General features: G+C 36.3%; 1 protein-coding gene across 8 annotated transcripts in view; it reads right to left on the reverse strand.

Moving 5' to 3' along the window:
* Positions 1-3,199: 3,199 nt before the first annotated feature.
* LOC101159285 (actin-binding LIM protein 3) overlaps positions 3,200-24,500 on the reverse strand; it is a 54,064-nt gene continuing 32,763 nt past the window's right edge. For 5 of the 8 annotated variants that reach the window (XM_023962537.1, XM_023962540.1, XM_023962538.1 and 2 more), the window contains 15 exons: positions 24,317-24,397; positions 24,001-24,156; positions 22,472-22,501; positions 20,864-20,975; positions 20,542-20,646; positions 18,903-18,953; positions 13,936-14,073; positions 13,740-13,804; positions 13,251-13,392; positions 10,456-10,485; positions 7,856-7,914; positions 6,873-6,939; positions 6,698-6,705; positions 6,392-6,472; positions 3,200-4,565 (listed from right to left, as the gene is read on the reverse strand). In XM_023962537.1, the coding sequence (XP_023818305.1) occupies positions 4,452-4,565; positions 6,392-6,472; positions 6,698-6,705; positions 6,873-6,939; positions 7,856-7,914; positions 10,456-10,485; positions 13,251-13,392; positions 13,740-13,804; positions 13,936-14,073; positions 18,903-18,953; positions 20,542-20,646; positions 20,864-20,975; positions 22,472-22,501; positions 24,001-24,156; positions 24,317-24,397 (1,239 nt within the window). In that variant the 3' untranslated portion in view covers positions 3,200-4,451. The remainder of the gene's footprint in view (positions 4,566-6,391; positions 6,473-6,697; positions 6,706-6,872; positions 6,940-7,855; positions 7,915-10,455; positions 10,486-13,250; positions 13,393-13,739; positions 13,805-13,935; positions 14,074-18,902; positions 18,954-20,541; positions 20,647-20,863; positions 20,976-22,471; positions 22,502-24,000; positions 24,157-24,316; positions 24,398-24,500) is intronic. The other 3 variants (XM_023962542.1, XM_023962544.1, XM_023962541.1) reach the window with 2 other exon arrangements.

Raw genomic sequence — 24,500 nt, forward strand, 5'->3', positions numbered from 1 at the left:
TTACAGTTAGACTCGGCGGCCACTTGTTCATCAGCCAGGATCCCTCTGGGTCCTAGTGCCGGTACATAAATATTCATCTGTTTATAACATTCGTGTGGCATTTCTCTGATGATGGTGCACATACTGTATATCAAGAAAAACAAGCTTAAAATTGAAATTCCTAGTATTTCTTTATTCATATCGTTCTAAATCAGGAGCAGACAAAAAATGACGGAAAAATGATTATATTGTGACGCAGAAAATACACTGGGCGGGCCACAAGCTCCCTGTTTCAAACTCTTAGGAGCAGAAAGGGGAAGGGGAGCGGGGTCGCTCTGTGCCAACAGTCCCGCCCACAACTCTGAGACCAATGACATCTGCAGAAACTACACCGGCTTTTTTTTTCTTGCTAAAAACGCCATAATCTTGGTTTAAAAAAAAAAAAAACAACCACCGAACGCTTTTACAAAAGGTGATCAGAGTGGGTCATTAACTTTAAGAGATTTTTGATTTTAAAATTTGCAATTATCCAAAATTGGAAACTCTTACTGACAGCCTCTGTTAAAAAGTACGGAAAATGCTTAAAAAAAACTTTTGAAATGATAAATTAAAATCAGCTCACTTGACCCGAAATTATCATAATAGTCCAAAGCCTAGATTCTTGAGCAGAATCAGACAACTCTACACAATAATAATAATAATAAGAAGAAGAAGAAAACAATCAAAACCACAAAAATTTATCAAGAATACATTTATATTAAATAGTTAGTTTCTGAATTTAAAACAGTGTTATTGTAATTATTAATATTAATTATTGTTATTATATTATTGGTTATTATAATTAACAAATAAAACAAAATAATAGTATTCCTATACAATCCTATACATTCCTATACATCTGGTTTCCTTTTGTTGGCTCCTATGTATTCACAAACACTCTCTGCATAGCCAGCACATACATGTGGGCCTCCTCACATATGTGTCTTGATGGGGTACTGGATTAATAAACACAAAACAGTTCTGTTTAGGAGGTTTTTCTTCCTAAAATAAACCACTTGAACACATCTTTTTAAAAAGTGTTAAATAACTTCATAGAAAGGGCAAAATTAATTCAGTATTTATTACTGAGATTTAGACACACATTTTTCTCATTTTGTGTTTCTTTACTCAACCATCTTCTACTTTAATCAAAATTTTCCGGTTCACTCATTGCCCCTTTACCCCCTTCTATTTAAAGTAAACATATGTATAGAGTTTATCTTTCTTAATCAAATATTTCTAATTATAAATAAAACAAAATTGTATAATTTAGGATTTTACTGAGAAACCAAAACACAACCAATAATGCATGTGGCAAAATCCAGCCAGTATTGGAATGGTGTTTACAATCTCTAATGTCTAAACTGCACATTTTATAAACCCACATTGCAAATATGCATCTGATTTTTGTGTGACTTCTAAGTGAACATTTTGAAGAGCTTTATTCTCATGAGGTCATCCATGAGTGTGGGTGTCTCTAATTTTAAAAAGGTTCTGAATATAGTGATAATGTGAGCTCTTATACTTATTCCTACTAAAAGCCTTGTTTCTAGGTTTTAAACCAGCAGAAGCCACCTAATAGACCAAGTGCTAAAACATCTAAAAAGAGAATTTCAAAGTCCAACCTGGTTGAAATAAAAGTGTGAGTGATTAACTTTGAATCATTTTAGGTCCTTAACTTTTTAGTTTGGCGATATTTGTCAAAAGCAGTAGGTTCTGTGTGTACTGTATGCTGTGAATGGTTTTGCAAAGAGACCAAAATGTCAACGGTACCCTAAAAGGTTTCCAACGTTTCACTTGACGGTGGAGATGAGACTAACTATCTGTATTTTATTATCTTTTAGTTTATCAAACACATCAACTAGATTACAGTCTTGTAAATGTGTCAATATGTGGATGGATCGCAGCATCCATATGCACATAAAGTGACTACCGTACATGTTTTAGATTTTCCACTATCCTCTTGAGAACCAGGCTGTGCGTTTATGTCTTCTGTAGGGGACATTCGTTTTTGGATTGTGTCCTTTGACTCATTTGAAATTCTCTACTAAGACCTGATGTGCTTATCCCTTGTGCTATCCTAGGCACTTTACCATTGGGAGCGGGGTCATCAAGACCCCACTAGACAGTGTGCTAAACCTTTTTTCTTCACTGATTCTTGATCTTCACTGGTGTCCATGGATTACATGAAATCCTCTTCGCCTTTATCCACCTGTGTCATGCTGGGATAACACGTCAATGTAAGGATTGGTTCATCTGGGATAATGGAAAGCTTGGTTTCTTATGGAAATAAAACAAAGTCTTTAAAGGTCAGAAATGAACAGGCTGATTCTCAGGAAGCTATCATTTCTTTGCTTAAACTTTCAAAGTTTTTCTCAACCGTTTTTAACAGTTTTCTACAGCTTAACTTTGCATTGGCATAAAGTGTGCCTTCTCCTCCTATTTTGTTTCTTTCTATGACTTGTAAATCTATGTTACTTCTAGTTCCATGACAGAGATTTTCTTAGTCTCACATTTCTGAACATCTGACATCAAACTCTGGAACAGACACAAGGTTTATATAAAGAATCCTTACAGTTAAAGTGCATTGTTTTCCATTTGTCATAAAAATGTTTCTCTTTATAATAATCCCATTTATCTAAATATTTTATTAATCAATGATATTTCTTAATCAGTACAGTTGGAATGTTTCAAGTCAAATGTTTCATAGTTTAACCTTTCATTCTCATGACTAATTATATGACTGTCCCCATTTAAATGACTATGTCCTCCTCAATCATATTTCACTTCAGGCAGGTTGAAAGAACAACAACAAATCTCTCTGGAAATCACTGTCTTGCTTATAAAACATATTAGATCCATGTCTCTGGTGTGTGAAAGTTTATTCATCTACACTTTAAGCTTTTTAAAAAAGGAGAGCAGTAACTAGCCTTTCCTGATAATCTCCCTTATGTGTGCATTGGCATACAATCTCAACCTCGTGCATTTCTTCAGCTAACAACTTACTTGCTTGTAAACTATTTTTTTCCTTCATGACAAAAAATGTAAACATGGAACATATATAAACAAATGCCACTTTATACTATGATACAAACAGGTACTACACTAAGAGCATTAGTCAGTTCATCTTCTTATCCACCTTTGTGTGCAATTTAAAGTTCATAAATAACAGTACTAATACTTATAAACCATTCATTCATTTATTTTGAATTTGCATTGACAGACACATAGTGGTGCAAATGACAAATAGCAAATAAAATCAATAGGAAATAAGTTACATTGTGGTTCAATTCATAGCTAATGTATTAAATGTGGATTTGGTGACACACAAACATGTCTGCGTTTAAAATAACTAATATAGACAAATAGGTAAAATGTGCACTTGCATCATGGTCAGTGAGAAAAGACTTTTGTTTTCACCTTTTATGTCAGTCGTCATGCTTCCGCTCACTTTTTTTTTACAGGTACCTGCCAAAAATTGGAATAGTTTATTTTTTTACTTTGCATGTTTCATCAAAAAATCCTTTTTTTTCTTCCGTGTCTCTTTGATTCATATTAGAATCTTTTACTCAATTACTCAAATAACCTCTGAATGACCTAAATCCCTAATACTAATCTGTTAACATTTTGTAAACATTTTCCTTGTTTCCATTCATTCTCCATGCTCTCACTGTTTGGGACTATTTGGATAAGGATATTTTCCGCGCTGTGTAAGTGAAAAATGTGCCGTGGGGAGTTTTACGTTAAATTTTCTTGAGTAAATGTTACAAAATCTTCAACATCTAAACTTCATTTACATTTGCAGTGAGTTCAGAATCAGTTTTCAGACACGTGAGTTAACAAAAATGTTTAAGCTATCAAAAAACAGGTTATTACAGAGATATGGCTTCAAATCAGCTAAAAAATACTTCATAATGGTTTTTAAAACTAAAACATGGAGAAAAACCGTTGCTTTTTAGCATACCTGAACTTTATAAGCCTGATGTAATGAATTGAAATGCTGCATCTTAGGTGCTGTTTTCTGAGTTTCTCTTGATAAACCTAAATATTTTCTTTTGTCCTCTAGGCAGTTGATTTTCTTCAGGTTCGTCCCATTTTTATCATAAATATGAGCAAATCTTCAGGTCACATGTCTATGTACTTGCAGACTATAGGAACACACTGCCATCTGCTGGTAAAAAAAACCCAGTTAGCTTTGCTATGTATCCATTTTTTTGGCATATCACTTGAAATCTAAGTCCTGTTTTCAGCTCTCCTGCTCAGTTCGTCTCCTCTCACCCAGTTGTTCCTTGTTTGGCCCAGTTGGCTGACCTCACGGGTATTGCTTAAGAAATCCTAGTGCATATCAAGAACAGGAAGCTGATGGTTTTTCTGCTGACACTTCCAGGGCTTTATACCTCTGAGGGTAAGTCATTTTTGAGTAGAAGCTTTCTTCAAAAGAGTCGGACTTGTTTCTTCAGTTCATTCTTTTTCCACTGCGCGAGACGGTCAAAGGCAGACATGGACATGCCAAAGACTCTGTAAAACTCATCTGGTGAAAGGTGACGCTGTAAGAGGAAAGATCACGTCACAAAATATGCATAAAAATAGTTACATGGTTTTCAAAAAAATTAGCCTGAGCCAAAAGACTTTGGTTGACATGAAAGAAAACAAAACAAAACAACAAAAGTACTTTTTACCACATAAGCAAATCATCATCCAGCTGAGTAACGCTTTTTTCTGTTGATGAGGTTTTTGTTGGATTTCAGAAAAATTTGCAGAAATATGTCTGTACTCATCTTTCAGTGTTTTAGGGTTCCCATTTAGAGAATCTGCTATGACAATTACTGACTGCTGGGATTGCATTATTGAGGTAATGGTCAATTATTGTATGATCAGATCGAAGATTCTTCTTCTTAAATGGCATTGGTTGTTCATGAGTCATCTGACAAACTCAGCATGGGCCATCCTGTAACTCAGGGAAAGCTTCATTCATGCTCATTTTCCTTGATATGTCGAGTTCTGCACTAAACAGGAATCATAGAGCTCATTTGTACAGGTAAATGGATTGTTTGCCTAGATGAAGTGTTGACTAAGGCAGTGTTTTTCAACCTTTTCTGAGCCGCGGCACACCAGCATCCAAAAATTTAAAAAAAAGAAGGAGAAACTCATAGTCTGTATTGATCTACAGCCCCTCCACAATCTCACATGCATTTTTGAGATAATTGTTGCAGAAAAAGCTGGAAACTGCAGCTGTTTTTTTCTAAAAGATGCAATAAAAGTTAAGTTAGAAGATTTAAAAATAGTTTTAGGTGTGTTCGTTGGTTTCAAGACGTTTAACGACAGATCTTGTGTGCTGTCACTCTCACAACCCAATGCATCATGGGAGATGTAGTGCATAAAACGGCCGGAGATCGGTTTTCGGAGCTTCATTGTTTTGTTCACTTGTTCCACGGTCTGATACCGGATTCTGTGGAAAGCTACAGAGCAAAATACGAGCTTTAGCTGGTATTTTTGTTAGAACTGAGCGACTTTACGAGCTAAATCGGGACAAGGAAGTGAAGACTTTAACCACTTCTGATTGGTCAGACTGATGACATGTGATTAAGCCCCTGAAGAATGATTGGTGGAGACAGTCAAAGGGACGGGACTTTTCCCAAATATAGCCGAAGGTGCAGCTGAATCGCGGGACGGTCATTCTTATCAAAATGTCTTTAATAAAATAAAATAAACGCAAAGAAAAAGTATTTTACGATCTTTTATATTCCTAACTCCTCAGTGTTTTACCAGGGCCTGTTTGGATGAACACAGAGCTGAAATCCTGGAGTTTGGAAATGTTTTTAGATCAGTTAATGAGGGCAATTTTCCACGGCACACTTGACCATCTCCCACGGCACACTAGTGTGCCGCGGCACACTGGTTGAAAAACACTGGACTAAGGGTCCGGAAACATAACATTTTATTTGTTTTGTGTTATATAGTCTATGTAAATATGAAAGAATAAATGATCAAATTTCAGAAAAGTGATTTTGTAAGGTTTTCCTGGTTTTATATAGTAATACTTGATTCATACATGTTTAGTTTAGCTTCATGTTTGGACTTCATTGCTTGTGTCCTCTGTAAACAATGTCTAAATCTGTTGGAGCAAAGCTTGTGCAGCATTTCTGGGTCCCATTCCAAAAATATGATGCTCCTTTATTTGCAACATCTATTATGAGATAGATGCTTGACCTGGAACTTTCAGTATTCCTTCTAAACTAAACAAATTATGAATTAAAAACTCATTATCTTACAGAACTGACCTAAAATAATTGAGGCTTAATGCCAATTAGTATTTTAGATTGACTATACATTCATCCAGTAAATTCTGAAGCATACTTTTATAGCCGTTTACCTCTAATCTGGCTCGGTCCACATCAGTAGGGAGGGGCTGCTGTCCTCTCACTGATACAACAAGAGCTTCATATGGGTAGATCTGAAGAGAGCAAAGAGGCAATTATCAATATGTCTTTATAACAAACCAAACGTAATTTGATGAACAATTTTATTTTGAATTATCTTTCCCTAAACGGCTTACAAACTAAAAAAAAAATGCTGATATTTGCCCAAAAACAGAGTAAGCTCCCTTTACAAACTATCAGAGAGGAGAGTGGGTGTTAGTGAGTGAGATGCGTTCACCAACTGACGTGCTTTGGCTTACTTTGTATTCTGAAAGAAAAGAAAGAAAGAGAAAATATCACGAAGAGCTGCTGCACTCCCTTTGCGCCTTTGGTGTACTAAAACTGGCCAAGTTAAAAGGGGCACGTCTAAGAGGGCATACATTAGAAGAGAATACGAAGAATATGGATAAACAGATTAAAACTGAACCAGCTTACCTCTGATCTGCCAATTAACTGCATTACTGCTGTCATACTGGTAATAATCTGCACCCGCACTTCCAGGCTGTCAGAAAACAAACACAGCTCTTTAGGAAAACATGGATGTGAGCAGATGGAAGTAACTATAAATGTCTGCACTAATAGCCGTAAAACTGCCACAGTTTGAAAAGGACAAAACAGCAAATAAATTTTAAAAAAGGCCAACATAGAAATCTCCTAATAGAAAAAGATGCACATTTTCCTTAGACAAAATCTCAAATCCCTAAATGAGATTTTATCAATTTAACAGTTGTTAGAAATGAACAAACTGAGAATTCTCAAACTATGTGACTGCACGTATGACCTAATCAAAGTTAAAAGTCATCGTTTAACTATTGCCATTTACTACTTGGCCTCAGGATGTAAACTGACACAAATGAGTGTCAGGTCTGGCCTTTGCCATAGATTAACATTCACTGAAAGGGCAAAAATGGCCTGTCTGAGTCTGTCTGCATCTCCTGCTTGTATCGAGACCTATCCCACATTGAGACGTCTCTTATTGGTTATTTGAGAGAAAATAAAATCTAAGCTTGTATGTGCCAAATATGCAATAAATTAGAGAGTGCATGTACACTTACTGACATTTTTGAATTTCCTATTTTTGTATGTCAACTCAAAGTGAAACCTTTAAATACATAAAAAAAATCGCATACAGAATCAGACATGCAGTATAATTAAACAAATTAGGATTTTTCTATATGTAGTTCTGACATTTAGACTTCTTGTAAGCATGAAACGTCCTGCTAAATATGTGTATGAATTTATGACTTGCTAATTAAAAATTTCCTTTCATTTGGTCTAAATATAGTATTTAAAAAAAATCAACAACCACATTACTCGTGATACAAGTGTTTTTGGAAAAACAGTGACAATAGTCATACAAAACTTTTGTCCCCAAACAAAACATAAGCTTTCATGCACAAAGAAGCATGCACTCTTACCCTGTTTAGTCCATCTCTGCCATAACCGGGGAGAGAAGAAGATTTGGAGGTATATGAATCTGACAAAATAAGCATAAAAGACCTATCAGGATTGGTGTCTTCTCAGTTTAGTTTTCCAGGTTTAAGTCATTATTGTTACTTGATTAGTTAAAGAAAAATAAAAAGTTTTTATTGTTAAAAAGTAATTGTAAAGTAAAAGTTAGAAGTAGAAATGTAAAAAAAAGTAAAGTAATCCAACCTGTGTGACATGAGTGACCCTAATGTCACTCCATGACTACAATACCCATAATGTTCCAAAAGTCCATCAAGCGGTTAAGCTTCAAAGTTTAACAAAGTCGAACAGAATCCTTTTGACAGATGTTTTAGTGCCGTGTACCACAGAAAATCAACTGGAGGTCAGTAAAAAATGCCAGAATTCATGATTGAGGCACATCAGATTAGAAAATGGATTTTCTATTTTTGAAAAAATTTCAAGAATTTATTATTTGGAAAAATGCAGTGATGTTCACTTAATTAGCTTTGTTTTAATTTTTGTTAGTTTGATTTATTATTTCTGGAAGAGATGCACCTCAAAAGCTAAAATAAATTGTTTTTTTATATTAAACTGCGGACATTGCAGTACCTACTACAACATTTAGATGACCCTATATGACACAGGGAGTCTTTTATTTCAATAGAAAGTCATGTGAACCTCAATAAAAAGTTCCAAGCTATTTCCTATTTGGAAAAAAGGATTTTTCTCTTTACGTTTATGTTATATTTATTAAGAAAAAATGCATTTACATGTATTACAGTAGCTACAATAGCATAAATACAAATCAGTGTCTTATTTTTCTAAAGGATGATGTGAGACATTTGTGGCTCCAACTAGGTTGTGGTCACTGATAAATTGACCTAAACGGCACTTTAAGTGTTGATGTTTGCAGACCCCTGGGTTAGATGGTGGCAGATTATTTGTTATGCTGACACCCTAAAAGAAGCAGATTAAAGACAAATAAGAAGCTGCTGCAACCGAGCCATTTGGGTTCTTCACAAACCTCTTTCTGTAGAAAACATGTATTTAATAAAGGTACATTGTGGTTGTAGGTGATTTGTATACTATTTCTGTAAATGTCACACAGAAATGATTAATGCAAGCTTGCTTTCCTTTAGCATTGTATGTGGTTACTTATTTTCTAATGTACAGCTAACTAAGCTTTCACACAGGGTGGATTTGGAAGGGTGCTCTAGTTGAACGGCATCTGAGCAGCTTCTTAGCCGCTCAGCAGGGCCTCACTGACATGTTTCTGAAAGATTAGAAAAAAGGCTTTTAATCCGTCTTTTTCCAGCGCTCTCTAAGAATGTTTCACTGGGGGAAGTATTCCTGCACATTCGCATTACAGCAATGGGTTTTCTTCTGATATAACGCAACATATTTTTCCACATACTGCTGCTGTCAGCCTTGAATAATGGTTGTGCTGTTGAAGAACTCCTTTCTAGTGTTGAGACTCGACGAGAAATGATCTGACGTTTTAATCTGTTGCATGGTATAACAGTCAAAAATAACAACAGTTGTGTGAAGATTTGGAGTTTTCTGTTTCTTATTGTTCATGTTTTGTTTCAAGTATATCTATTTTCTGTTTTTCTCACCTATATTAAAACTTCATGATTTTCAGTTTATCCTGTCAGATGATATTATGTTTTTTTGTTGTTGTTTCTCATAGGATACAGTTTTTTATGGGTCCACCACCACTTTATATGACAAAGTGAAGATTTTGTTATTTTTCCCTTTGTTATGCTGTATGTTTTTTTATAAATATCTTCTTTAATTCTTATTTGTCCAGCAGGAAGAGCAGCTTCTTGGTAGTAACCAAGGGCAACAGAGCATCATTTTTTGTGCATTCTTGCAGCAGCGGAGGACAGCAGAGCCACACAAAACCCCCACAAGGACTTCTGTTGCTCATCTTTTCAAACTTCTTTCCCTCACTATTTTTTATTTCAAGGCTACGTTCTTAACTCTATTTTTTTTTCTGTCTCCTTGCTCATCTTCGTGTTCATGCAGTGTCTTGTCTTCGGTTTCTATCTCTTCTATTGGCTTTCATGTTCAGCGGAATTGAATTACACAGAGATGTCAAAGAGATGACATGAGACACCACGACGCGGCAGAATACCGGCAGGAGAGTCACTGCAAAGCTCATGCGAGAACAATAATGAGTTTCCTCTTTGCAGCTCCTTCTTTCAACAGGACATCAGTGAGATTCAGTTTGACAGATTTAGCTTTACAATAATGCATCTTTAACAAAGTAGGTTATATGAAAATAAGAAAAATGCCCCACCAGTGAAAAAGATAAATCTGTTTGATATTTTTAATATCAACTGAGTAGATTTAAGTCAGCGATTCCTGTAAAAGTGCTGTACTAAAGCATCAGTGCTATTCATCTTTCCACCTGTAACCCACAAGATGGAGCTGTGTTTGTGTGTCAGTGTGAGCTGATAACAATCTCCCACTTAAGTCTCTGCCGCTGCAGGACTGACAGAATAAAGCAAGTAAAAAAAAGCAAGCAAGTTTCCACCCCCTCGAGACAAACACATAGATCAAAACAGATTGAGGATGTACTTACTGCCGTCTGCACTGTAGATGGATCTGGGAGCTGTGACACAGAGGAGGGCGGGGAAAGGAGATAGATTTAGATTCAAACCTTAGAAGGACACAATCTCATGTACAAAGTTTGATTTTCTTTTATTGTTTTATTTGAAATGTTCTTGATCAAGAGCTCCTCTGTAAAATAGGTTTCCAACATTTTAAAGCATAGGAGGTGGATGAGCCACTCACCACCAATAAGGAGTTAGTATTTGATTTTGGTATTTCTATTTATTATTAAAAAAAATACATGCAACATGATTTTTGTTTTAGAAGAAAAACTATATATTCCTTTGTAATGAGTTTTCACTTTAGGTGTCTACCAATAACAATCAGTGAGAAGATTTCGTAATGGTTTTAAAAGGTTTTTTTTGGTTTATGTTGGAGAATAGATTTTGTTAATTCATCACCTTTTTTCCATTTATGGTTGAAAATGAATTTGTTAAACTGTCTGTTTAGTTACTTTTCTGCCTCCCCCTTTGTGTGTTGTATGAACTAACCTGTAGCTACAAAGCTTCCCCAGTGTGTTAGCAAGAAAGTGGGTTTTTTGGATTACTCTAGTCCCCTTTGTTTTAAAGTCATTTGGTTACTAACTTTTTATTTTTGTTTTTCTGTGAACAGGAGGATCTATGTTCTTTGGGGGAAAAAATAATAAAACAGCTCCCAAACACCTGCTGACTCACAGTGGACCCTCAAAGCATCTCATAGAATGTATTCTATTATTCTTTTATGTATTCTATTCTAAAAGAGATATCTTGGTGTAATCACTGAGGTAGATGATGCAAACCTATTAAGATGTCATAATTGCACCAAAACTTCACCAAAAATATTGCAAATTTGGGGATTTAAGCTTCAACAATTTATTCTGAATTGAATCATCACAGATTGAGTAAGGCTTGATTTCTGATGGTTGGGTAGAATCAAAAAATAAACATTCATGTTTTAAAATGTACTTTGTTTTTTTATTTTGATAACCTGACCAACTAAGGCAAAAGGACAATCTGATTTATCATACATTTATGCTAAAGTGCGGAACGGAACACTTCAATCACCATTTTTTTTGCCTGAAAACCAAGTGCTGATGCAGCTTTTTGCTATATAAACATTGGCTGCCCTCTAAATGTTTTATACTGTGACTTGACTGCATGTGGTGGATATTTTTGCCTATAACTGCATTGGAAAATGAGTCTGCCTTCAGAAGGCCTCACTCATCCACCACAAAAAAGAGGGTTACTTTAATGGAGAGGAAATAATAAATCCAGCTGCTGTGGGACATCTATAAAACATCAGCTGTGTGAGGAGGATACATCCCATACAAACATATCAAGGAAGTCTCATCAACATTAAAACCCTCATTACATAAATTATGAAACATGGCAGAATACATTATGCAGCATCAGCTGGGCTCAAAAATGTGCCATTTATGTTTAAAAAGTGTACCTGTTTATGGGAATGACACACCACTGTTTGTCATTTTAATGCATTCCAGTGTTTCTTGAGGTTTGAACTGTTTGTTTTTTCTTAAAACAAACTTGTTATATTCAATGCAGTGCAATCATGAGACAATACAAAACTTTTCATATAATTGTCAGATTTCTTTTCTCAATAGAAAACACAATAAGAGCACATTTCAGCATTACCTACTGTGGTTAAAACAGTAGTGTTGTTTGTTTTAACCACAAAATATCAAGAATAGCAATAAAACCAAAAGAGATCCACCACGGCTTCTGTTTTATACATCTTCTTTAAGCATTTCTTCCTTAGCATTTTTTGTATTCAGAGACCATTGAAACAGATTGAGTCACAGATGTGTTAAAATAAACAACAACAACAATACTTATTATTATTATTATTATTTTGAAAGAGTAAAAGCAAAAATAACTGTTTTCAAATCAGACACATATTTTTTGGGAATGTGAGAAAATAAAGCTCTTCTGGGACACCATCCACTCTGCTATATGTGAAACACTCAGGTATAAGATACCCCGAACCTGTCTTGTGATGTATCTGGGTTACTTAAAGGGAACTGTACATAAAGCGGACCAAAATCCAGTAAAAGCTCTTCTGGTGGCAGCAAAGAAAGCCATGACTAAGAACTGCCAGAAGGCTGAAGCACCAACACACACGCAATGGATGAATATTGTGAAAGAAATCCAAACAATGGAGAGACTTGCATACAAACTAATAATGAAGGAAGAACAATTCTGAAGGACTGGGCAAAATGGTATATGTACAGAACAAGAAAAGGTTATGACATATAGTGAACTTTGTGTTCAGTAGAAAGGGAAAAATTTCAACCTGACTAACCACGTACCTTCTTGATTTTTTCTTTTCTTTTGTTTTTCGTTCAATATATACTGTTTCAATGCTTCTAACTTTGTTCATGTGTTTAAAAACGATAAAAAGATATTTACAAAAAAAAGCAAAAATAACAAATTAATTACAGCAATTAAAATACATTTCAAAGGATGGATCAAGTGATAGAATCAGGAGTAAGCTTTTGTAAAAATATGTTTTTTTATTTTCACTGTGAAGCTTGAAAGTGAGTTAGGGTGATGGAATTGGAGAGGAGAAGTTCCAAAGCTGGGGGGCAGAGCGACTGAATGCTCTGTCCCCCATGGTGACTAGGACTTAGTAGAAACACGTCACAGAGCAACCATTGGTACTAAAGTCTTTTTGCCCCTAATGTGGCCTGTTTTATTTAATTTTATTTTATAAAGATCTCATACCATCTAGGTTCTATCAACATAAATAAATAAATGAAGAGTGACTTACAACCATTTAGAGAGTTATATTCCAAATTGTTTAGCGCCTCCTTGCTGTTACACCGGGAGCTGCGTGTACTCCCCCAGTGGCCATTCTCGTGACAGGCTGATCGCGCTTTCATCTCCTCCTTCAGGATCATCCTTCCAATTCCCTACATTAGGAGAGGAGAAGAAATCACAAAGCAGAAGCAAAGAGCTGAATTAAAGAGAGGAGAAAGGAGGCCACAACACGGGAGACAGAAGGAGCAAACAGATGACTGAGTGGGAAAGAAAAGCAAGATGAGAACAAAAATGGAACAAAGAGTCATGAGACGGAAATGTGGGGGCTGTTGTAATTGAACAATTAATGTTTGCAGAAAGAGGCAGGAAACAGTGGAGGAGGGATGTTTTGTGGTCATGTCCAGTGAGGCGGGTTGAAAAGAAGCTTTAATTAACAGCCTCATTAAAAATTAACCATAACTTAAATTATAAACAGGAAGGAAATGTCTTTCTGACTTACCTTGTTTATATTTTGATTCCATCCATCTTCCTCTCCTCCAGATGAAAACCTTCTCATCCTGGAGACTAAACTCAGCAGGATTAATGGAAAACAGCAAATAAAAAGTAAAACGAGAGGAAAGGAAGAAAAACTTCCACTTTTAAAAGCAATCAGTTGGCCTTGTGGTATTTTGTTTCATTACCAAAGAAAGATTTACCTTTGGGAGAGCCTATATATGGATAATAGTTGGAGGCTGTGTGGTAAAGGCTGTTGTAGTTGGAGGTGGAAAAGTGGTTGGATTTGACGTGATTCTCATTGGGCTTCAGCTTATTTGCTTTTGGAGAGATGGAAACATCTGAGAGAAGGAAGATTCGAGAAATAGAAACCATAAAGTTTACTCTACAACAGAAGACTTGTTCCATCAGACATTTCCCCAGTTTTATCTGTAATGACAAGATTTGGTATTTTTTTGTCATTGTAATTATGGATAAAAGTTAAAATACTTTCATTTTAAATAACAATCAGCTATTTTCTTCCATTGGATGGTTAGCAAAACAGGAGATGCTTTGTGAACAAACCAAAAGAAATTATTTGTTCTTTCAGAGAAGAAAAACAGTGGGACAAAATGAATTTAAAAAATACTTTGGGTTACAAACAAACTGAAAAGCCAGAGAAAACGTGTGTGTGGTTTGTGATGTGATTGGTCAAGCTACTGTACATTTTAGAGGTTAGAAAAGTACCACATAATGTATGGAATTAAAAAAAAAAAGGTCCTCCAAAATTGACAAACTTTAAAGTAAGCTTAAAAACTTTAAATATGACTTTGTAGTACTTTTCTAACTTTAAAATGTTAGGTTATTGAGTAATGGAAGAGTTTTATTAAATCTATTTTTGTTGAGTGTTTTACAAATAGGTTTTTATGCATGTGTACATGTGCAAATGTAACGGGTTTACAGAAGTATTATATAATTACACAAAATTGTATTTTTTTTATTTAATTTATTTTATATCTGGCAATTGATTAGCATGCCATCAGGGTCCTTTAGACTTGGGTATAAATTGATGCCCCCCCCCCCCCCCCCCTCTTCCCTTTTTGCCATTCTAATCGGGAAGAGGTGAGCATGATGAAGATCTGTTTCTTTGCATTCAATGTTGGTGCTAATGTGAACTTCATATTTTTAGTTTTGGGCCATTATCTGACTGCAGCACGTGTTGATGCCATATTATGGAGGGAAATTAGACTCAGTCGGATTTGTGCGTGCGTAATTCTTGATTTGTGCGTAAATTAGGATTTGTGTATGCATATTCTTGCTTTGTGCGTGCGTAAATTAGGATTTGTGCATAAATTTGGATTTGTGCGTGATTTGTTACTCACATAATACGTTTTGTGTATAAGATAAAAAAATATAAAATGAAAAAAATACAAAATGCAATTTACGTATGCACAAATTAAGATTACAACAGTTTGACACTATTTACACACACATATCTTTAAAAAACACGCACGAATCCCTTGTTACGCACACACAAAGCCAAAGTTACGCACGGATCTACCGTGAGACTGTTTTCACGTCTCACAAATTCGTCCGTAAGTGCTGCGTTTAAATACCAGTGGAATGCTCGGTCATTAGAATTTTCCTATCAGCCTTCCCTTCTAAACGTATCCAGACATTGACTCAATCAATACATAAAGACAGTAGATGTTAGTGTTGAACATAGAGGCTACTTACTTCGGGGCGCTGACCACCGAGATGGGCCGCCATTCTTCCCGTGACTCTCTCAGTCTGACTGCCTTTGATTTTTCCGGAAGAAAAAAAACAGTGCCCCCTACTGGTCGTTCCTGTTACGCATTTTGTATCAATTCAGTGTCTCGGAGAATAATATACTTTTAATATATATATTAGCGTTTAAAAGTGAACGTCATATTCTCAGATAATAATTTTTATTTTCCTTTAAAGTTTTTTAAAGGCCTGCTACACCCACTGAAGGAAATACGTTTAGAAGGGAAGGCTGATAGGAAGATTCTAATGACCGAGCATTCCACTGGTATTTAAACGCAGCACTTACAGACGAATTTGTGAGACGTGAAAACAGTCTCAGGGTAAATCCGTGCGTAACTTTGGCTTCGTGTGTGCGTAACAAGGGATTCGTGCGTGTTTTTTAAAGATGTGTGTGTGTAAGTAGTTTCAAGCTGTTGTAATCTTAATTTGTGCATACGTAAATTGCATTTTGTATTTTTTTCATTTTATATTTTTTTAACTTATACACAAAAGTATTATGTGAGTAACAAATCACGCACAAATCCAAATTTATGCACAAATCCTAATTTACGCACAAATCAAGAATTACGCACGCACAAATACTACTGAGTCTAATTTCTCTCCATACCATATTTTGTTACATGCAGAAAATAAAGAAAACTGCTCCAAGAAAGTTCCTCCGGTGTCTCGTGGCTTCCTGATGGTGCACAAAATCACACAACGCAGAGCAGAGACCAGAAAACGGTTACACAAACATGTTCAAGTCAGTGTTGCTCTGAATTAAACTCATAGTTTAAAGTTGATCTGTGACAAAGTAGTTGTATCTCCTTGTCACCTGTCTGTCATAGCTAATCACTTTGAGACACATACAAAATGTTTAAGACTGGTTTGATTTTTGTAATGTTTCTCACTTTCTCTTCCTGGTGCACAAGGAACAAAATGGTGGCAAAGTCCTTCACTTCCTGTTTAGTATTTGGGCACAGGAAGTGGAAAAAATTTGGATTTCTTTTTATATGCCTTTTGTTATGATTTGTGGTGTTTGTTTATTTATGTTTGTCTTCATTTGCAGGACTTTAACTGTATGATTTACAAAACATGTCTATCTTTTGTTGTAATTACTTGAAACGTTTGTTTAAAATGGCTTCCTTCCTGGGCGTGGCCAGGCAAGCCCATAAAAGAGAAGGAGCTCAGTGTAAAAAGGGAGAGCATGTGTGAGCGGTGCAGCCAAGGTGTGAGACCAGCAAATAAAAACCTGGACCTGAACTGAAGAGACATCTGCCTCCTATATAAACCAGGCCACTCTAGTCACATCACATTGTGACATGATCGTAGATTATTTTTATGAAGCTAAGAAATAAATCAATCATTAGTGCATTTGTGGATTATTTAAAATCCACACATTTTCTGCACTTGATCGATAAATAATTATTTTTGGCTAGCTTAGTTTTGGAAAGACACAAAATAAAAATAAAATTAGAATAGTCAAGTTCATGTTTTTTAAGACTGGGTTTCTTGAAAAAAATGTTTTTATTTAAAAAGCCCAACATTAAGCCAAATTTCTAAACAAACTGTTGTTCCTTTTTTTTCTACCAAACTCCTTTTTTCCCTATATTGGCTTATTTTCCCATTTTCCAATATTATCAAAGAAACCCAAAACATTTGTGGGTTGCAGATAGGTTTCATGATCACTCACACTTAGGTACTAAAAGAGCTTGTTTAGCTGCTTATTGATCCAAGAATACATAAATAAAAAAAATCTTCAGTAACAAGCTGAAATATAAATTCATCCATCCATGCCAGATCAGATTGCCAGCTGGGGAGAGCGGTTTGTCAGCACTTTCTGGAGCTTAAATCATGTGGAGGTCTTTCAGATGAACTGTAATTTTGTAGGATCTGCCGCCTTTGCACTGATTGATCACCTGCAGTCTGGATTTGGCAGGGCTTCTATCAGTTTTATTTTACCACCCCGAGGCATCAGCTTAATTTGAAATCAGATTTTAACGTGGCAACAAACTTCTAACTTCAATTCAGGGAAGGCAAACAAAAAGTGCTCTTTGTGAGTGGAGGCAAGGCGTCCTTTGGGATGCTTGAAACAGCTTTTCATGGCTCACTTAATCAGTGTCTCGTATACTGAAGCAAAAATGTAAAAGGTTTATTGTTTATTTGATGGAATCATTCCTTTATCCAGAATATCTTTAATCTATAATGATAATACAAAGTAATCTACCAGATTTGATGAAAGGTGCAGCATAAACACACACATATTTGTTAAATAGGACAGCACAGGAGTGTTGCTAAAGTCTTCCCTTTCCTCGATTTGTATTTTAACTCTAAGATCGTTGTACGCAAGAATCTTGCAACGCTGAAAGCTAATAAGATAATAATGTCATTTAATGAGATAAAAGGAGCAATTTGTAATCCGTAAATGTTGCAATTTCGAAAATTTAACCACAGTAGAGGAGCCATCTGTGTAGTTTAGCATGAAAGTGTACAATCAGCTCAAACACAGCCAAAGTTCTGACTATCGACCATCATTTACAGTGAGGTCTGCTACTACTTTGCTGCTTGTTTCAGCTGTTGTACCTCATAACAAAGTAAAATTTCAAAAGCTGAATCTAAACTGTTCTCCTCCACTGTGGTCCATAAAAGTGCTTGAAGCTGAAACACCTTTAAATTACGTTTACACCTCCCTCGACACTGCACGTTTAAGCTGCTACTTCCAATTAAAAGTCTATGTAAATGTGAGTAGACAAGTGTTTCGATGTTTATATTTTAAAACTCTTGCGGTCACGCATAGCTATGTCCGTTTTTACAACAATTTTCAGCTTTTATGTACAAAGCGCATGGCCACTGAGTGCGAGTCACAAATTAAACCAGTTGGAACTTTGACTAACGTAATGACTCAGCTTTGATAGTAGCATATGGATGGCGTCCATTTTAATTCACGGAAGTGCCAACTGTTTGAAAATTGGTCATGGAGCAGAAATTAATAACTATGGTTTGTGCCTGGCTTGAATTATAAGACACCAAATATTTCATATATTGGAACAGAGTTGTGCAAGAAAAGCAAGATTTACAAGATTTGCACCGTTTTGACATTTTGCACCAAGCCTATTCCACCTGTAGGGTGCATGCGCTGCTAAAAGAAGACCTCCCTGTTTGTTAAGTGTGAACACAATAGACTAAACATGCCTTCAAAAAACTGGATTTAGTGCGTTCTTGAATGTGTGTCAAATGCCTGTTGTGTCTGTATCTTTAGACTGTTACCAGCAGAACAACGCATCAAAACATTTGATGTTCCAGATTCCTACCATCATCAGCTGTGAGAGTTTAGCTAAATCTGTCAAGTAAAGCTTTTGTGCAAACAATCCTGCCATGGATGGCCAACCAAGCACATCAAAAATCCAATATTGCCAGAAACTACCTTGTCTTCTATAGATCGGGGGTTTCCTGTAGATGTTGGTTTCTTCTGAAGCTGAGAACAGATAAAAACAGATTTTAACAACACAAAAGAATCATTAAAAATAGTACAAATATATGTTGGAAGTTAATAAATACATAATTACGTGTTAAGTTTAATCAAATAAGTTGAAAGGATTCTCCTGATTTCAAAGGATTACTTCTCATGTATGTAAATTATGAAAGTATTGTTAGTGTACCAGAGGAGCTTGACATGACCAAGAGTTTCACGCTAAAGAAAACCACTCCAAAAAGCAAACAGAAATAAATGTTTTCAGTCACCAAGCAGAGCGTGACAAATACTCGACTGCCAGAGCTTTGACTCCCGCTGGAGCCTCTGCGTGTCCTTTCAATGCCGAGCAGCACTCTGGATAAAAGCATGTGCCAAAGACATTTTGCTTTCTTGTGGAAAGCAAAAAAAAAAAAAGTACTGCAACAGTTTGGCAAGGGAAATAAATACTTTAAAAAATAAACATGCATGACTAGGAGATGTGAAGAACAAGACTGAATGCAGATGAATGATTTGATGGACAGATGTGCACAGCTTGCAGTGAACAGATGAAGCTCTTTATGTCAAGAGAAAAGAAAACACTAGCATTTAAACTAGTAAGACATAGGCTGGATTCACTGTTGAACTAAAACAGAGTTAAAAAAGAGTTTTACATAAAATACATTTTTGCAAATGTTAGACACAGAGCACTTTACTTGCCTTTTGTTGTTTCACATGTGATGTAAAAAAAACATTTTTTTTTAAGTAAAATAGTTGTAAAAATTATGTTTTCTAAATAAACCCAATAGTTTAGCAAAACTGACATTTTGGACTTTTGGGTAAGAAAAATGAAATCCTTTTTTTATTCCTTTGCAGTATACCTTTGTAAAAAAAATATAAATAATAATTTTCCTCTAACAAAACTCTAAGGACAATATAAACTGCTCAGAAAATCGAAATTAGAACTATATTGAAGAAAAAATAAAGCTGCAAGTTATCTACTTTTCATACTTTTTAGACGTGTCCTTGATTGCAAATAATCCAAAGTAAAAAAAAGAATAACACAAGGTATAAAAATAATATTTTAATTTCTGAAAAGTATTGTCTTAACCCTTGTGCTATCTTAGATGACCCCACCCTTACATTGACGTGTTCTCCCTACCATGACAAAGGTGGATAAAGGTGGAAAGATTTCATGTAATCCATGGACACCAGTGAAGATCACAAATCATTGAAGAAAAAAGGTTCAGAGCACTGTCTAGTGGGTCTAGATGACCCAACTCCCAACGTTAAAGTGCCTAGAATAGCACAAGGGTTGCATAACTTGAGAAGAGATAGAGAAGTATGAAACACATACTGGTGCTTGGATCAAAACGTGTGTTGACTTTATTTTAGTTTTTATCATCTATTACAACAATTGGCAGAATATAAGAGTGATTTAGATGTTTACAGTGTCTCCACCTTATGTTTAGCAAATAAACACATTATTAATCTGGTTTATCTTATTTATGCAAAATGCACAGAAGGTAAAGTTGATGGACGGTGGTTTAAACTTAAAGCAGGGTTTTTGGGTTAGTAAGCAGGCCAAGGGTTGAAACTATGGACAACTTCCTACCTGGAACATGGAAATGCCTGAGGGTTTGGAAGGTGGAGGTGGTGGGTGTGGTACACCTGGGCTCTGGCTGACTGCAATAAGGTGAGCTCCTGCCACTCTCGCTGCCTGCGGTCCATGCAGGCAAGCACAATGACAGAAACCAAAACATGAACGTTCCAAATCCCCCAAAAGGAACACAGATTTAATGAAAGACACACAAACAATGAACATGTGGGCTACGTCTGTCTGAGATGACCCATACCATGCTGCAGCCACTCACATACCAAATAAAGTTTGAATATGAAAATGTGTGTTCAAGTTTATTTACAGGTGGAGGTCTTACCTGGGATGTAATAATGCAGTGGGGACCCTCCATGGCGACTGTGTGCAGGTGAGTCTGTGAAAGCAGAGCTGGAGGAACGCCTCGTTCTCAGCTCCACTCCATCCAACAGATCCTGGACAGAAACACAGAGAAACGTTGTGTGTGAGAAAAGCAAATGCCGTTAAACGAAAAAAATTGTTGGTTCTTTTAAGTCTGAAGAACTAAGTGCAGCCAACAAATGACTTAGTGTATTTTTCTGATCCACGAAGGCAAATGTGTACGTTAAGGGCAAAGCTATGATTTTTTTAATTTAAAGAAAAAAATAAAGATAAAGAAAACAAAGTGCACCTAAGAGGGACATTTTTCTGCTTTTTAGATGGTACAGCCCTAAATTATGACAGAGCAGACATTTGGAGTATTTCAAATCACCCAAAAGACTTCTAATCAAATTTTTCTATGAAAATTTCTGAAACAGTTTTTTGTCTATTTTACTGATATAGTATTATTTCTTTAATCATATCAATGACTTTTATAAGTAACATAATCTGCATATATTTTAGATGCTTCATTGCCATGTTGATTTCTAAAAGTTATTTTTTGCAAAATAATTTAAGTAATTCATCTTTGTCATGTGTTTCAAATTGATTCAAAAATATTTCCTAATGTAACATAATTTTGCACGTTTTTAACTTTTGATACTTCATGAAATTTTGCTATGAAAATCTCTGAAACAGTGTTGTGTATTTTACTGATATAGTATTGTATTTTAATCATATGAATGACTTTAAGTAACATAATCTGCATATATTTTATATAACTGATCTGCATTTGCAATGTTGATTTCTGAAATAGTTATTTTTACATAATAATTTAAGTAATTCATCTTTGTCATGTGCTTTTTTGATACTTTACGATTCTTAATTCTGTCTGATAAAAGTTATGAACCGGATATTGATAAATAATGTAATAAAATTGTTATAGTATAACGGAGTGGGATTATATAAGTTCGCTTCCTTCCACTCCCTTTCAAGCAATATTTATTAATATGCCTAATTATAAGAAGTTTGATTAGTTACTGTATGAATGTATAACTGATGATTGTATTGCTTTTGTGCATCATTTCTATTTGATTGCTTGAAATAAACCATTTCAAATTCAAATTCAAATATTAAATGCATTTGCTTGTTTTTTTCTCAATTTTTAAGACTTATGAGACATCTGCTAAATTTCAAATTCAGACTTGGCATCTTTCTACTAACAATGAATATAAAAAACTCCAGTAAAAGATTTTATTGAGTGATGGAACTGACGTAAAAAAAGCTTTTTTGAAGCTTTGTTAGGAAAACTAAACCACTGTTTAGAGAATGCCTGTTTTCAACCAAGATTCTGTTACAGAATTTATTTTAATCTGAGGCAGTCAATGTGTAACTTTGGATTTACCACAGCAATGCAATGAGTTTTCCCCTAGAGTTTTACCAAGGACCTGCAGGGGATTTCAGATTTCAGAGGCAGCCTGCAAGTGTGAATTCCTCTTAGAAGAGCTAAAGGGCTCACGGTTTTGGATCCTTGACCAACTCAATATATTTACTCTTTTCAATTAAAGAGAGGAAACACTGGTGGAATACTCACATTAGAGTATGGTGATAAGGATCCTAAGGACTGGATGAAGAAAACAGAATTTAGATTATGGTTCTAATCATTTCCTATTATCTTAGATTACCTTAATTTCCGGATTATAAACTGCTACTTTTGTCACACGCTTTCAACCCTGCGGCTTATTCAATGATGCGGCTAATTTATGCATTTTTTCCAACGGCCGCTATGGGCGCTCCAGCAGACAGGGTAGGAGTGAGACAGGGGGAATACAGTATATGTGTCAGGAAGACGCAAGTTTAAAGTAAATTCCCACTTTGTGAATGAATAGCACGAACAGACCCTCATCATGGAAAATGCAAGTAGAAATGCATATGACGCAGCTTTCAAGTTAAAAACAATCGTTAGAAGCAGTGTGAAAAAATCCACCATCACCAACGGGTTTGGAAAAGCCGGTCTGCTGCGTGACGGAGAGGACAGCGCAAGCTCAGGAGAAAATTTGTTTCAGGATGGGAGTGACACTGAGAGCGACAACAAAGGAGACACTGAGAGAGTGTGTGGTGAAGAATATCTGATGCTATTCCAATCCGACACTGAGGAGGAAGACTTCCATGGTTTCAGTGCAAAGGAGGCGCGTGCCGCGCAGAAGTTACTGCTGCTCTCAGTGACTTTTACTGGAATGTTTTTTTTAAACCAGCCCTGTTAGTGCTGTTCCTACCATATTGCCACTGTGTTACTGCCGCGTCACATGCATTGTTTGCAATAGAGCTGTGACGGTGTGGGATTTTTGATCACTGCGGCTGTGGTGCAGCGGTAGGGCAGTCGACCCATGATCATAAGATTGTAGGTTCGATTCCCGCCTTGCACGCCCATGAGTCGAAGTGTCCTTGGGCAAGACACTGAACCCCACCTTGCCTCTGGTGGTAGGCAGGCGCCTGTGTTTGGCAGCGGAGCCGCCATCAGTGTGTGAATGTGTGTGTGACTGGGTGAATGGGTCTGTGACTGTAAAGCGCTTTGTCCTTGTAGGAAGAAAGGCGCTATACAAGTATACGCCATTTACCATGCCATTTGATGAAGCGGCAGGAGTTGCGGCGTCGTGGTTAAACCCCCCCCCCCCCCCCTCCGGCGGCGGCGCTAATAATGTACAAGTAATAATTATAACGCACTATTCTTTATTTACAAATAATAGTAACAACTAACTACTAACTATCTAACTATGGAACTAAAAATATAGGTGTTGTAGAATGAGTATGTGTGTGTGTCAGCGCGCTGCGTGTGTTGGAGGAAGGAACGGGCATGAGCTCTCCCCTCCCACCTCCCCTCCCTCCGCTGCACGCTCTCCCCCCTCTTTCTTACACATGTGGCGTACGGTTTCAGCACAAACACATCCGCAATCTACAACAGATGTTTCAGTGTGGGCACATACAGCTTATGGAAAGGTGCACCTTATGTATGCACAAAATGTTTTATCGTTTAAAAATGTAATGGGTGCGGCTTAGAATCAGGTGCGCTCTATAGTCCGGAAATTACGGGTGATTAAAACCAACTCATTTTCTTGTGTGTACCTGACCACAGTTGTATCTCTCCAAGGTGTCAACTGATAGCTGTGTGTGGTTGGTCTGATATGGGATGATGTCCGGCCTCTGGATGTCATACAGGGCTTTGACTTTGGGCAAAGCTGCCAGATGCTTGAAGTCCAAGACGTCACTGTTAGCTTTAGACTATGGGAGGACAAACAAATCCACACAAAGAGAGGCAATTAAAAAGAAAAGGGTGCTTCATAGAAAAGTGGATGGCTGCTAATTTCCCTTGAGGAGATATAAATCAACGATTTTATACGTATAGAATAAGTATGTAAGAGCAAACCACAGTGACGCTCACACAGATGAGGCGGTGAGGCGAGCCGAGGACAGGAGATGAGCCTGAGGGGGAGAGGGAAGCAGTCTCAGAGGTTCGTCTCAGCTGGTGGGCCAAACGTAGGAGAAAGAGGGAGAATATGAGGGTAACCACTCAAAATATAACCACAAGGAAGGGATTCAGCTCTGATAAAAAATGTGAAAGATTT

The sequence above is a fragment of the Oryzias latipes genome, chromosome 14 (assembly GCF_002234675.1).
Source record: "Oryzias latipes chromosome 14, ASM223467v1".
NCBI lineage: Eukaryota > Metazoa > Chordata > Actinopteri > Beloniformes > Adrianichthyidae > Oryzias > Oryzias latipes.